Source organism: Topomyia yanbarensis, chromosome 3 (genome assembly GCF_030247195.1).
Source record: "Topomyia yanbarensis strain Yona2022 chromosome 3, ASM3024719v1, whole genome shotgun sequence".
Lineage (NCBI taxonomy): Eukaryota > Metazoa > Arthropoda > Insecta > Diptera > Culicidae > Topomyia > Topomyia yanbarensis.
The window spans coordinates 378565706-378582440 of NC_080672.1; the positions used below are offsets into that span (position 1 = coordinate 378565706).

The window sequence follows — 16735 nt, forward strand, 5'->3', positions numbered from 1 at the left end:
TTTCGTAAACGTCTCCTTCTAAGGCACCCACCTTAGCTAAGGAGTCTGCCTTCTCATTGCCCGGAATGGAGCAATGAGAAGGGACCCATACCAAGGTAATCTGGAAAGAGTTGTCAGATAAAGCACTCAGTAGCTCCCGTATTTTCCCCAAAAAATACGAGGAGTGCTTGTCTTGTTTCATCGAGCGAATAGCGTCAATGGAACTGAGGCTATCCGAAACGATGAAGTAATGGTCTGCGGGTAATGTTTCAATGACTCCAAGGGTATACTGAATGGCAGCTAGTTCTGCGGCGTAAACTGAAGCAGGGTCACTGAGTTTGTAGGAGGCGGTGAACTTTTGATTGAAAATACCGAAGCCAGTGGATCCTTCGAGGTTTGATCCGTCAGTATAAAACATCTTAGAACAGTCGACTTCTCGGAATTTATTATAAAAAATGTTTGGAACCACTTGTGGGCGTATGTGGTCCGGAATTCCACTAATCTCGTCTTTCATGGATGTGTCGAAGAAAACAGTAGATTCAGAAGTATTTATGAAATGCACACGGTTGGGATTGTAAGAAGAAGGGTTAATATTCTGCGCCATGTAGTCAAAGTACAGGGACATGAAACGGGTCTGAGAATTGAGCTCAACAAGCCTTTCGAAATTTTCAATCACGACCGGGTTCAAGATATCGCATCGAATGAGCAATCGATATGAGAGTTCCCAAAATCGATTTTTCAACGGGAGAACGCCCGACAGCACTTCGAGACTCATCGTATGGGTCGACTGCATGCACCCTAAGGCGATACGCAAACAACGATACTGAATTCTTTCGAGTTTGATGAAATGTATGTTCGCGGCGGAGCGAAAGCAGAAGCATCCGTATTCCATTACCGACAGTATCGTTGTTTGATACAACCTAATTAGGTCTCCTGGGTGGGCACCCCACCATGTTCCAGTTATTGTACGAAGAAAGTTGATCCTTTGTTGGCATTTCTGTTTCAGATACCGAATATGGCATCCCCAAGTACCTTTCGAGTCGAACCAGACCCCTAGATATTTTACTGTGAAGACCTGAGCGATAGTTTGACCCATTAATAGAAGCTGTAGTTGTGCTGGTTCACGCTTCCTTGAAAATACAACTAGCTCAGTTTTCTCCGTGGAGAATTCGATACCCAGCTTAATAGCCCAAGCAGACAAATTGTCCAGGGTATTCTGTAATGGTCCTTGTAGATCGACAGCTTTGGGTCCCGTAACAGACACCACGCCATCGTCTGCAAGTTGCCTTAACGTGCAGGAATTGTCAAGACATTCATCAATGTCGTTGACATAGAAATTGTATAAAAGGGGGCTTAGACATGAGCCCTGGGGAAGGCCCATGTAGCTAAATCGTGATGTCGATAAGTCACCATGCGAAAAATGCATGTGCTTTTCCGACAACAAGTTTAGTAAAAAGTTGTTTAAAGTCGCTGAAAGACCATGCTGGTGCAGCTTCTCTGAAAGAATGTTGATCGAAACTGAATCAAAAGCCCCCTTAATATCTAGGAACACTGATGCCATCTGCTCTTTGCTAGCATAGGCCATTTGAATTTCAGTTGAGAGCAACGCAAGACAATCGTTCGTCCCTTTGCCTTTGCGAAAGCCAAATTGTGTATCTGACAGTAAGCCATTTGCTTCGACCCAATTGTCGAGGCGGGATAGGATCATTTTCTCGAACAACTTCCGGATACAGGATAGCATTGCGATCGGACGGTACGAATTGTGGTCGGAGGCTGGTTTTCCTGGTTTTTGGATGGCGATGACCTTCACTTGTCTCCAATCGAGTGGGACAATGTTAGCCTCGAGAAACTTATTAAATAAGTTCAACAAGCGTCTCTTGGCAGAGTCAGGCAGATTCTTCAACAAGTTGAATTTGATTCTGTCTGGCCCCGGAGCTTTATTGTTACACGACAAGAGAGCAAGTGAGAACTCCACCATCGAAAAAGGTGTTTCGTTCGCGCTATCGTGAGGAGACGCGGCGCGGTAAATCTTCTGTGCCGGGGCGGAATCCGGACAAACCTTCTTGGCGAAATCGAATATCCAACGGTTTGAATATTCCACGCTCTCATTAGTACTGTTTCGATTTCGCATACGTCGGGCTGTTCCCCAAAGAGTGCTCATCGATGTTTCTCTCGTTAATCCGTCGACGAACCGGCGCCAATAATCGCGTTTTTTGGCTTTCATCAAACTCTTCATTCGCTTGTCTAACGTCGCGTACTGTCGAAAACTGGCGGGTAACCCGTCGTTCCGGAAGGTCTTAAACGCGGCGGCCTTCTCTGCGTACACGTCTGAGCACTCTTTATCCCACCAGGGATTGGGAGAACGTTTTTGTATGTTCGCGCCGGGTACTGGCCTAGTCTGAGCTTGATTCGCGCTGTCGAGAATCAAGCCAGCCAAAAAGCTGTACTCTTCCTCCGGAGGAAGTTCTTGGGTAGATTCGATGTTGTCGGATATCGCGGCAGCATAGCTCTTCCAATCGATATTTCGTGTGAGGTCATACGAAATATTGATTGATTTCAATGGCCTTGAACCGTTATTGATTGAGACTACAATCGGCAGATGGTCGCTGCCGTGGGGATCAGGAATTACCTTCCACGTGCAATTTAACCGCAGCGATGTTGAGCAAAGGGACAAGTCTAAGGCGCTCGGGCGCGCTGGAGGAGCAGGAATCCGTGTCATTTCACCCGTGTTTAAAATTGTCAAATTGAAGTTATCGCAAAGATCCTGAATTAAGGAAGACCGGTTATCATCATAGAGGCAACCCCATGCTGTACCGTGAGAGTTAAAGTCTCCTAAAACTAGTCGCGGTGCTGGCAGGGATTCTAAGATGTCTTGTAGCCGTCGGTGCCCAACCGCGGTGTTGGGGGGAATATATATGGAAGCTATGCAAAGGCTTTTGCCTTTGGTTGTTACTTGACAAGCGACAACTTCAATACCTGTTATCGAGGGAAGGTTAATTCTGTAGAAGGAATAGCACTTTTTGATCCCCAAAAGCACTCCTCCATAGGGGGTGTCTCGATCCAGGCGAATAATATTAAAGTCGTGGAAGTTGAGTTCTATGTCGGAAGTTAACCAAGTTTCGCATAATGCAAATGCATCGCAACTCAAATTATTTATTAAAATTTTGAAGGAATCGATTTTCGGGATGATACTTCTGCAATTCCACTGTAGAACAGTGATCAAATCCGTGACCTCGTTCGATGAGTTAGCCATCGAAGGATACAATCGCTGAGAGGAGGGGCCATTTAGCAGTCAACTGCTTCAAAAATGTTCTCACTGTAGGGAGAAAAGCTAACATAAGACTTTTAATAGGATCAGTAATATTGAAAGTTTTTATTATCCAGTCCACTATGTCCGAGAGTTTTATAATTCCAGTGCTGTGATTACTCTCAAACTGAAACAAAGGAACACTTGGGATTTTTGATGTTCCTGGAAGTGCTGGGAACTCCTTCTCTGAGCTTAATCCTCCGAGACCAGGAGCTAATTGCTTCGGTTTGGTTGCAACACTTCCAATAGATGTGACTTTCGGAGCCCCCTCAAGGGACACCTTCTGGCCTTTACAAGGAACTTTACGAGAGGAAATGTTCCTCCTCTTCCTATAAATTCTAGGCACCCTAGTAGATGTTCCCTCTTGTGGGTTACCAGCCTCGCCCTCGTCAGGAGGCAAGTGAGTATAGATGTTTGCTGAGGATGGTGGCGTAGCATTCTTTAACATTTCTGCGAAAGAATGTTTGGATCGTCCCGCAAGGGAACGTTTCAGTTTATCCCCGCGTAGTTTGTACGCGGGACATGCCGAGATATCATGCAGACTCTCCGCACAGTAAGGACACTTTTCGGCTTGCCTACTGCACGAATCATCTAGATGATTCTCCCCGCATTTTCCACAGCGGGCCTTATTGCTACAATGGGTGGCTGTGTGACCCAGTTGTTTACACTTTGTGCAATTCATGACCCGCGGCACAAACAGACGCACAGGCAGACGAACCTTGTGTAAGAGGACGAAATTTGGCAAAGCGGTACCAGCGAAGGTCACCCGATAAGAGTTTGATTGGGGGTACGTTTTTGAACCATCCCCCGCAACTACTACTGAGTGCAAACGTTTGCACTCAAGTATTTTAACTGGCTGAAGTAAGCGGTCTCTGAATCGGCCAACCCCGTACTTCAGCAGATCCTCGCACGTCAAACTCTCATCGGTTACGACGCCTTCGGATTGTACTCTTACAGCCGGAATATACACGTTATAATCCCGCGTAAAGTGCTCACAGCAAGCAATATCGTTTGCCTGCTTTGAGTTGGCTAGCAACACCCTTATCTTGTCCGAGCGGACCTTTGAAATTTCGGTCACAGCCGAGAACCGTTCCGTCAGGTCTCTAGAAATCTGAAGAAGATTCAGTGATTTAGTCTTGGGCCGAAAGAAGACCACAAATGGACCAGTTGAGAGTTCTGGATAGCATTTGGGCCGGGGGGGAGCCTTAGAAGTTGAACCCGATTCAACTTCCATTTGACCATCCGGAGAGGGAACCATAGAAACCGTCAACGCACGGGGTCAGCGCCCGCGCAGACGGAAGAAAGCAATAAATGTGTTACAAAAGACAAAAACCACTTAGCTTTAAACTGGTGTCCAACGACGAACCGATCCAGCTTATACAGCTGGCTATTGTTTAATCCTCACACGCGAACAAAAGACTGAGGACCGAACCGAACTGGCAAAATAACCTTGAATGCGGATTAAAACTATTCTTTATCGCCTCACACAGCACTACGGACTAGAAAAAACAACCTCTGTCTCGATGGAGAGCTCGAAAACGAATGACCGAGTTTTTCTGAAATGGAATATGTACCTTCTGAAGATAGAAATGCAACTTAGGCTTTTTTTTTAATTTTGATTATAGAGGTTTTAATCTTAAGGTCATTCGCCTCTTCGGGTTTGAAAAATCTGTTAAGAAAAATATCTAACCATATGTGCCGGGTTGGGACTCGAACCCAGGTGAGCTGCGTATAAGGCAATTGATTTACCAACTATGCTATGCCCGCCCCTTGAACTTAGGCTTACGGTAGTTTTGTGTCTTCAGTATCATCATCTTCGCAATCCAGTGTTAATATCATTTAACACGTTAGCACAAACTGAGCGTTTCGTTTGGTAGAACAACTTAAAAGTTGAAAGTGACAACGTTGGACCCAAGCTTCCCGTATATATTAAAAATGATTATATGTATTTAAGGCTACATAACCTATGACCTCGTACCCCTCCTAAGCCAATAGCAAAATGCATGTCGCAATAGGGAGAGTTCCGTTATATCTGATACTTGGAGACACTTCTTTCCGGGTACTCCTAACGGCGTTTTGTATTGAGGAAGCTGTTAAAAGGCCTGCACCCTCCTACACGACAATAAAACTCAAACTCACGGAACTACTATTGTACAAACTACGCTATGCACCCGCTATGTGCAAGTATCCCGAGCAAATAATCATGGGTTCAAACACCACATAGCCCCTTGAAAAGACCTTAAATATGGTCCGTGACAAAATTCACAACCATCAAGATACCATAAAATGGTCTCGATAACCCATAAATACACCAACATATGGTGTTTTATATGGGATCTACCGGACCATGGTGATGGTATTTTCATGGTTGGAACCCATTTCAAACACCCATGTCAAACCCTATGACCATGGGGGTATTATGGGCTTTTCGTTTGCTCGGGATTGTAATCAGATCGAACAACATGGTCAACCTTGCGCGGAAGATGCAGAGTAAAAGGCTTCGCAACCGATTGCCAACTCATCTACGGCTAACCAATCCAAAACAGAGTTTTCAATACCTGAACCACAAACGGTGGCCAAAATTTGTGTCAGCTGTTCAGAACACAATGACAACCGCAAAAGAAGCAACAAGCACCCCAAAATCAACTGTAAGCAATATCGGCAAGGAATGTAATAACAACGACGACGGATTTACACTGGTCAACAATAGGTGCAAGAAACAGGGAGGAACATCTGATCGCGGACACCAAACCAACTTCGACCTGGACGTGAAAAATAAGAGAATTAAATAACCCTCACTCCCCAAAACGCTATGCCAACAAACAAATTTTCACTCCCACGAAAGAAGGTCTCTTGCGATAAAATCCAATAAAATCCACGAGCAATGAGTTTTTATTCTCAGGGGAAACGACAGCTGATAACATTGTTTACTAGTTCTCTCCACATGTTTGCTTGGATTGCAGTGGGTAAACAAAGTTGTTAGCTGTCATTTTTCTTCCCCGCGGTCTGCTGCACGCTTACCTCACTCCTCACCTAGTTACTGGCAAAGACGAATCACCTTAGAACTCTAAGCACCTTGTCCACGAGATCCAATATTTGTACAATAATACTCGTTTGTATTTTTATGTTTACATATTGTAAACATATAAAAGATCCACGACTCCGTTAAGCTACCGCTATGAGCCGTGTCAAATAAACTAATTAAGAAAGGTTGATCCCCATGGCCAACAGTGTTTCAATCGGAAAAATATATGCCATTCAAGAATGCACCTGCGTATGTCTGAATTGAAAATATCTGCATTGTCTCTTATAGTTAGTTTTAATGAATTAAAGGGGTGTATTCTTACACTCTTAAGTTGGCGGAGAAAATGGTGTCTATTTATACTAGGTTCCAGGAAATTGTAGAGTTGCACATAATGAAAAAGACGATGAGTTAGCAAGAGAAGGGTCTCAAACTGTGTTCTCGCGGAAGACTACACTTTCATACACTTGACACTTTCAGAAACTACACTTTTCGCGAATATAAAAATGCTTTATTTGCGAAATTAAAAACTGCGACTTCACTGGAGGGAAATTTATTTCAACTGTTCAGATCGATATCCTACCTATGGTCAGGTGATCATTCTCGGAAAACCTTTTCGCTCATGAGAAAGCCAGAGTGTATGTAAGGAGAGTGAAGGCAACTGTCATGATTATCTGTTATGGCGATTTCGCTTGAACCTGAAACTGAGTCAGGTTCTAACCCCAACCGCTGTCAGTTCATACATTTTGACAGCAGTTGGGGTTAGGAACTGACTCAGTTTCGCCTCAAACAAAAACCACATTAGTGATATTCCAAACGAGCAAGGGGCCTCTCCAAATCCATGGATTTGACTCGTTTGCAGAGATGCCAGATACTTTCTTCAAATGTCTGCAATAATAATTTTAAAAGTATGGGAAGAACAAAAAATGTCAGGAAACCTATTCTTGACCAAAAATGACTTATTGATGATGCGTTATATTAAATGAAAATAGTGCAATTATAGCCCAAGATAAAAAAAGAGAAATAGCTTATGGAGGAAAAACCTAAAGTAGATTTGAAACTAGTGTAACCAAAAGCCTTTATTTTCAAAAATCTGTAAATATCTGCAGCCAAACTAAAAAATCTGCAAATATCTGCGTCATCAAAAAAATCTGCAGCTAAATTAAAAAGTCTGCAAATCTGGCACCTCTGCTCGTTTGGAATGACACAGACAAATAATCATTGTTCCATTTTTTAAGGTTGTCGTCACTCTCCTTAAATGCACTCCTGGGCAGGACCTGTGGATAGATATTTTCTTCTTTTTTCTGTTCATTTTATATTTCGTCTCGCATAGTCACTATTCCGGCATCACATATTTTAAATGGCATTTGACGTTCGATTTTTTGCTATTCGCATGTCTCGTCTCAGATGCACTCAAGAGAAAACCAAAGGCGTTGTTTAAATTTATAGGTACGCCGATACTGAAGCCAAATTTACCAATCGAACATGTCTATGATTACATATCGTACAAAACAAACAAACATTTTTTCGGAGAATATGCAAGGAAAGTAGTAGTGTTGATATAAATAATATTATGGCAAATTATTTCAATCGACTAAACAAGACACTTTATTTTATTATATTGTTTTGCAACAATGTACAATAAATTACATGAAATAGTGTGATAAATAAAATGCTGTAATCCACAAAACAGTTACTTTTCAATTCACTTCTTAAAAATTGATTGTGTAACTCGGTTGAAGTCACTCAAAGTTACAGCAAAAACTATGGTTGTCAGAAGCGTGGAAGTAGTCATCCTTTTATGCAGTGTTGCGCATTCCTCTGTACGGGACTATTAGTTCACAAATTCTAGAGACAATTATCTAACGAGAGAGATTGCGAAACTGGTAGGGAGCTGAATATCGAAAAGCGGGACCGATCAAATGACCTCGATCGAGGTTATCTTAGGTGTGTTTATTATAGCATGTCTTCGCTGGCTCAACCAGAGTTCTTTTATCGGCCTAGATCAATATGTGGAGTCTCCTCAAAAGCTCTCAAAATCGAACTGAAATGTAGGTATTCACAACTTTGAATGAAACAATTGGAAAGCTATGCTTAATGACAGGAGTATTTACCGGATACTGTACAAGAAAATTTGTAAGCTTACAAACGATATATTTCGCGTCTGCGGATCTGAAAGTGAAACATAAGAGCACAGCGAATGCAGTGCATTGGTACAAGGCAGACTAGGAGTCCTCGGTAAAGGACCATTGAAGCGTTTTGATTTTTGGAATGCAAATGCCAAACTGATGATAAGCTTCATACCTGTGAAGTGCCCGACTGGTAAAAGTGTGTATCTCAATAAAGAAAATGACTCTTCAATAGTGGTATGTCATAATAGATAGTCCTACACTTAGATTAAAGGAACTCACCGCCTGATGTGCTACTAAGATTGACTGATTTGACAGATGATTACGTACAGATTTCAAAATTTCTGACATAGTTATACAACTTGGTTTGGAGGTTCTGGTATGGCGGGGTTGGTATTTAACGGGATCCATTCAAATATTCACACAAGTATTTTATACTCATTTATTTGAACATACGAAAGGCACAACTCTTTAGTTGGATTTGCTTCGTCTCCTGAGTATCTGGCGGACCGATTTGGCCACTAGATATACGCTAAATCCAAGATGAAACAATATTTGCATTCATAAGCAACAAATAGGTTCTGGATAATGTTCACCAAGTCCAGCAATTCGATTGGAGACTGTTAATAAATCACGTTACGTAAATATTGCCCAATAATGACTCCCCCACTCTACATGTAACAAATTGTCACAAATTTCTTACGCAACGTTCTAGTTTACTCCCCCTCCCCATATGTCACAAAATTTCATTACCTGTCGTACCCCTCCCCTGAAAGAATTGCGTAATATATTAATGATCAGACCTTGGCGAAATTGAGGCTAGGTTCGGTTAGCAAGCGATAGCGTAATACGGATGCGGTATTCCTAGATTATGTTGACGAATCTGACAAACTTCCAAGAAGGACAGAAACGTCAAATTTAGGTACATCACCTGTGAAAACAAGCTCTGTAAATTCAGACTGAAGCTGAATCTAATAATGTGCCGCGCCACAATTAAACATCATCGATTAATTAGAAGGAACAAAGAGTAGAACGTTTGAGAACTCTTGTCCATGCCGAGTTTTTTTTTTAAAGAACTAAAATTATAAACACGTCTTAAGAAAAATTTTTGAGTAGTAAACAACATTTACCCTGGTTTGTAAGATTCCTGTCAAAATCTGAAAAAAGTGTCCATTGATAGTTGTTTTTGCCAACGTTTCGATTAGTGAAGTAGACTTCTTCAGGGTACGAGAAGAATCAACAAAATCACGGAACGTGCTGACGAAACTTATCATAAATTCCGTAAAAACCGGTTGAAATGTTTCTATCTGTGCCTGAAAATTCGAGCTTTTTTTCGGGATTGAGTAAAACGTAAGGAAAATATAATCTAGTCAATGTCAAGGTGTTTTATTATACTCTCCTAAAAGACTGTAAAATTACGCCCACGGCATTCGAATGAACTCGGAGAATTGCCTTGGAATTCCCGCCATCATCTGCTGAATACTGAATTGATTAACTTCATCGGCCATTTTTTTCCAACATCAAACCATGTTTGTATCGTTCTGAGTCGTTTTTCCAGTTTGATTTGATTTCCGCTTGTTAACGCGTTGCGTTGCTTTGCGACGATGGTTTTGGTGGATTGTACACTGACTTCATTATGTTTTGACTGCTGATTATCTAATAAGAGTTGCTTAGAAAATGGTGAGTAGGAATTCATGTCAATACGACTTATATTAAAACCTCAACAGCATGTATGGGGAAGGATAAAGGATAAGGTAGACGAGAAGTGCTGATGCTCCACCTAGTTAACGGAAGGTAGAGGATTCATCAGACTCTTCCATAGGTGTCGCGGAGTTGAAGGTTTAGAAGGGTGTAAGGTCTGGGATTCGCTCCAAGTAGGCGATTCGACCTGCAAAGCATAGTTTAGTTAGTTTTCGAGTACACGATCACTCAAAAAAGAAAATATCTTGCTTAGTTTTTGGTTCTTTTTAAACTCTGGGTAGCCGACTACCGAAAGTATCCTATGTTTTCTAAACAAAAGCGATTTGAACTCCACACAGCCGACCGTGGGAGTATTGCCTAAAAAAGCTTATCTTATTTACATAAGGGGCCGGATCACTATTTATCACGACAGTATTTAGACAAATTCATCTCTCTATTCCATCTCTACGATATATTTATTGGGTTGAAAACTACCGGTGATAACACGTTATACAGACAAGGAGTTATGATAGCTCGAGATATTATAAATGAAGGAAAGTATTTCCAATTTTCTATATCGGATTGTTTGTGAAATACATGTATACGAACGATAACATCGAACATTGAAGGGAAATACAAAGGATCGTTAACCTGATTCACGGGCTTGTCAGCAATAACGGAACTCGAGATTGGATTCATAGAAACAGACGCGGAGAATTTTCAGTGCATATTAACCACTGATCATCGATGCTAGTCAGATTAAAGTCTGATGATAAGCTGATTTCCGATCAACTATTTATTTTTACGGTAGTGTTTTCTCGGCTAGATCTGTTCGCACCCTCTTATTCTGCTACTATCGGCAGTCGTCCCCGTTCTAAGGACCAAATATCTCCAATAGACTTAAACTCGCTTGGAGGTATGAGATAGAAAAAACTGTGAGAACTGTTATCTCATCGTTTGACGTCCTTGATTTGACTTCCGCTTGATAATTGCCCAAAACTTTCCGACTGAACGGAATTGCGGGGTAGATAATATCAATATTATATTAGGATATTATCCTAGTTGACGAAATCTACTCTACTAAAAACACCGCCCTTATGGGTGTTCTGTCCTTAACCAGTGCTTTGATAGTTAAGTCTTAGGAAATCCAACGATCTTCTTCTTCTTAAACGTTAATTTGTGATCGTATTTGTGAAGCAATTATTTCAAAAGATAAAACTTTTCCTACGAAAACGTTTCTGGATATATTTCACCTTTTAACAAGTGTATCCACGTGCAGTAAACGACAACGGCGGCGGCATCGCAATCAAATTGCGGCATGGCAGTTATTTAAGAGCATAGCGGAGAGACTCAGCTTGTTGGAAGGATTGGCTGCACTGCTGGATCGCTCGGTCATGCTTTTGTTTGCTCATATTTTTTAAGTTTTTAGGTGACATAGTACAATTAATTGGCAATTGGAATCAAATGTTTACCAGGTTTTTTCTTTTATTTAATTGCGTGTTGCTTGGTGAGATTATAGCGAGAATAGTGGAATTTTTCCAAGATATTGTGTCGTCACTAATGATTTTGACAAGTACGCGCCTGATTCGAATCACTGAAAAATACGCCCGTTCATTCCACTTAGCGCGTGCAGTGCCATCTGAACATGGGCTGTTGATTAATTTCTTCGGTTGATCGATGGCTCTCAAACGTGAAACTTATCCGCACGATGCACCAACTAGATTTCATTATTGGTACCAGTCAAATGATGAAAGTATTTCTTGCGTTGATTATATAGGATGGTCAAGAGTCCGAGATTGCTATATGCCCGATAAATTTGTTGTGATGCTTGCTATCAGATATTCTTCCTTGCTTCATGCCCCTACGGGTTACAAGTATATACCCGCCGTTATTGTTATTAGTTTCTTTGCGGATGATGCAGCCTGTTGATTCGGAGATACCGTTGCAGTTTTTGCAATTATAATTATTGTCTGAATACTAACCACAAACTGGGCCACCGTCTATGGTTTAAGTAATTGCTTAGAAAACTGTGAAACAAGCAAAGTGACAGAAGCAGTACTAGGTAGTGAGCCTAGTTTTACCCAATTCCAACTACAGTGAAGACCCGATTTTATCAGCACCCGATTTTATCAGCCCCCGATTTTATCTACCTCCGATTTTATCAGTTTTTTGACCCGTTTTTATCAGCTTCATATGAAAATTGATAGTTTATAGTTTGATGGGCTCTAGCAGACGTACCAAACTGAATTCGAGTAAATCCTTTCTTGAGCATATTTTTCTTATCTTAGAGATCCGAAATAGGCAAAAAAAATTTAAGTTTAAGCTAAATAATCAAGAAAGATTATGAGGCTATATCTAGGGACTAAAGAAGAATATTTTAAGAGCTTCGGTTTCTTAAAAAGAAAGAAAAATATATGTCCCGATTTTATCAATGTCCCGGTTTATCAGCCTATAATTCACCAAGGGGCTAATAAAAACGGGTCTTCACTGTACTGCCATTTGATGCCGTTGATTAGCGCAGCAAATCAACGGCATCAATTGGTGATAACCGGAATTGGGTGAAAATAGGCTCTCTGCTTTGTACTATTTAATGTTCAATTAGAAACTTCCCATACTTCATAGAACAGGTATACTTGTATGGTGTGGAAACTATTTTCACCCTACCCATTTGAAGCCGTTAGTTAGAGAAGCGACCATATTTGTTCAACGCATTGGATCAAATGGTGGTGCCATAATCGAAGCATTCGATTCGAGTTTTCATTGCGCACATTTTTTGTTATTATATTGGTTCTTGGAAACGAAGCAAAAATACTGATGCCAATTTATGTGCACGTCATCGATTGTAGGTATTTGTGAAATTAACACAATCATTTTCTATATTATTGGTCCAATTTTGGGCAATTTTTACATCACGTAATTTATGAATGGTTCCATAGGACTTTTCCCGTCAGTGCACTCCATTGAATCAACCCAAACTTGCCGATTTCCAATGATTCAATCACCACTTGCGAACAGTTTCCCGCCATTCGTTTCGCCTTTTCTCCGTAACGAATCGACGACGATCCGTATCCTGTTTCTTGAATCATTCCGAACCCATCGAGGAGGAAAGTTCATCCCCTTTTGCAGGCAGGGATAAAGCGGCTCCCTGAAGGAGCGAAGGGATAACTGTGTGCTATAGCAGCAGCAACAGCAGCCGTAATTGGCGCAAATAATTGGTTATACTCTGTCAATTAGCCGACCGGAATCCTTCGCCGGATGGACGTGAAGAGACGACGGCGACAGCGACGGCAGTCGTCGTTGTCATCGTTGGGAAGACGTTTTGCCGTTCGTTTCGCTCCAGCAGCTTTGAATGGATGGGAAAATTGGATCAAATTATAGACACTTACTAGTAATGAAATAATGCTATTATGTTGTGGGCGATTAGCCTGCGAGGGGTTTCTCCAAAGGGACATTTTGACAACAATCAAAACAATCCACCCATGAATTATGACTGATGCATCTTTTCTCTTTCAAATTACAGGTATGGTTCCAAAACCGTCGTGCAAAGTGGCGCAAACGAGAAAAAGCCATGGGTAGAGACACATCTGCTTTCCTCCACCACGACCAAGGTAATTATCGCATTGTTTGACCAACTGTCCGAAAGGTGTCGAAACGCGGCTGCTTCCTGTACCTCAAACGGGAAACCTATAATTAAAATCCGATCAGGAAACAAGCGCACGCAGCACCGAAAGGTCCATATCACGATACCACTGCAGTCACTAATCAACTCCTACCTTATCTTTTCTATCTATACACACGAACAGGAATGCCAGAATTTCCGCTGGGACTCCCGCTGCCGCATCAGTTGACCCATCCGAGCCTGCCGCCGACCGAGTTCTGGTCGGCTAATTTTGGCCTGCATCCAACGCTGATTCCGGGTTCGGGTCATCCCTTAATTCACCCGAACATGATGCCGAATTATAAAATCCCGCACTTCCACTCGCTGCTGTCGCAGTATATGGGACTGAATACGCTGTTCGGGGCGGCCGCATATCCACAGAACCTGAGCATAAATACCCGGTTAAGTCCCCCCAATAGTCCGAAGGAGAGCCCGAATGGGGGTGCCGTCGGAATCAGTAACACCAGCAGCAGTAGCAGTAGCAGCAGCTCCAGCAGTACTAGCAGCAATGTCAGCGTTGGCAGCAACAGTATCAACACGAGCAAGGAAAGTGTGGCGGAGAAGTAAGCCGCTTCGGTAGATTAGCGAATGAGGCTGTCGAGATGCAATATTTAGGTTGTTAATTTATTGAGACAGAAGAGTGTGAATTGTGACAGTTTATTGGCGCATCGTAGTAGTCTTCTTTGGAGGGTCATGATTGGGGATTCGAGTGGATGAATTTGCATGGTGCAGGTTGCAAACCAGTGACTCCAGCTAGGGTTAATGATGTGGCTCTTCTCTCACACCTTGTTGAGGAGATTAGAGTCCATCGCAATAGTTTCCAGATGAGGAGCCACATTTTCTGCACTAGTTGTACCTGGAGTTCCCGGATTTATCTAGTCGACATTAGTAGGTCAGAGCTGCTAGATTCTCTGCTCGAATTTTGATGTGCTGGAAATTATGTAAATTAATTTGTATCAAATTCTCTCTTTAATTTCAATTTAATTCTTTAGACCAGAAATGTAGATACTGCTCTACTCATTCAGATAAACAATAATAGGATTTGATTCTTGATTTCCGCAGGGTTGTTTTTAAATGTTCGAGAATATATCCCACGTTGTTAAGCAGTCAAAATAAAAAAAAAATCCTTAGCGTACGTAATAAGCTTACAACAGTCGACCGAAATCGACCCTCTGAGAACAACACAAAACAAACAAGGTTAGCTGTAAGAATCGAACAGTATTACCAAGAATATGATCGTAGTCGTGCTTTTATTTGTAGATTGCTCCTAAAATGGCAGAAATTGTAAATAGTGATTAATTTAACGCAAATTGGACTCTTAGTAATATTAAAAGAAATTATTGAAGAATTACATCGGTGGTGGTATTATTTTTGCTTTCGATCTTCTCCTTGATAAGTTCACAGATGACCCATCCGAAGGTGCAGTACCAAACAGCGGGGATCCATAGTTATTCTTACATAAGAAAGTATAAATTAAGAAAATTCCTAAAAAGTCACCAACTTAAAAAAAATCGTTTACATCGCTTTTCTGAGCTCTAAATTTCGACGGCGCTGTCGGTTGCGTTGTGAGCGTGGTTGCTTCTCATCTAAGCAGATCGTGGTTCACCCCCAACCGAAGTTGTTGGAATTCTCTGTGTCTAGTCTAGTCTTCACATACACAGCCAATACATGTAGGGATAATGGAAAATTACAGACCTTCGCTTATATTTTTTTTCTTGTTAACATGAAGCTGCCAAATCAACTAGGTAGCGAAATTATGTAGAAAATAATTCACACTTATACTGTCGTTCTACGCATAATTGTCCCATGTTACTTTTTGATCATTTTCACTTTTTCTCATCAAACGGTCCTTTTTGAAGTATATTTTCAGAAATCACATCCAAAGCATACAGTTTGTTCGAAGACTCCGCGAAAAAATACCAAGTCGGTCCCATTGTTGAAATTCTACGCATAATTGCCCAACTAACAAAAAACCCAAAAAAGTTTACAATACAAAAATTACATAGCGTTTAGTTAAGAAGTACATTACGCTATATGTCGGGCACTGAAAATATGATGGAAACATACAGAGCCATTAAAAAAGAGATGGCCGTGGTAATATTAATTACAGCAGTGAGAACAATCCTAAAAGATCTTCATCACTATCGTCGCTTGCATAACATGGCGAACGCATCTGGGATAACGAGCCTGTTTTCGTCATGTTTCGATTATTACGCTACCCATTTGAAGCCGTTGGTTAGTGCAGAGTCTGCTATTTTTGTTCAACACATTGGGTCAAATGGTAGGGCGACAATTGGGGCACTCGATTCTAGCTTTCGTTGCGATCAAACACTAGCATTTTATCATTTTTAGGCCATTTGTATTATTAGAATGGTTCTTAAGAACGAAATAAAATGGATGATGCCAAATTAAACGCACTCCATCGAGTGTAGGTAGAGTAGTTAATGAATTTGTGAGGTACCCTCTAAAATAAAATAAAAATAGACACGTTACTCTATTCCCGATTTTGATGAAGCAAATAATCTCCCGAGTAACAAAAAAACTCACGACATACACTTTTTGTAAAAAAAAAAAGAGTAATTAACATCGTTTGCATAAATCATGGTGGGACTGACATGCATAGAATTTTCCGGTTTCTGTCCGATTTCTAGACATTTTTCGTAAAAACTAACGTTAATTGTATCTCAATACAGTAATGTTTCAATTATATTACTATGCTTTTATTTCAATACTCGTTTATATCACCCTCGATTATATCACGCTTTTTGAAAAACAGGCAAGGTACACTACGTTTTGATCCAATTAAGCCACATGTTGTCCTGCCACTTTTTAGATTTTTTTACACTATTTCGTTAAGGGTTTATATATGATGAGGTCGGTCAAAAAGTCGAGCTATTTTATTTTTTTTTATCTTTAAGGCCCCCGTCGGGCTTCTTTTTCTTCTTATCTGCAGAATTGAG

The 16735-nt window shown here is 41.1% G+C and overlaps 1 protein-coding gene across 1 annotated transcript in view; it reads left to right on the forward strand.

The window, feature by feature from the left end:
* Nucleotides 1-15111, forward strand: part of LOC131691153 (retinal homeobox protein Rax) — a 56617-nt gene extending 41506 nt beyond the window's left edge. The window contains exons 4-5 of the mRNA XM_058977352.1: nt 13638-13725; nt 13921-15111. Coding sequence (XP_058833335.1) covers nt 13638-13725; nt 13921-14342 — 510 coding nt within the window. The 3' untranslated portion in view covers nt 14343-15111. The remainder of the gene's footprint in view (nt 1-13637; nt 13726-13920) is intronic.
* The last annotated feature ends 1624 nt before the right edge of the window (nt 15112-16735 follow it).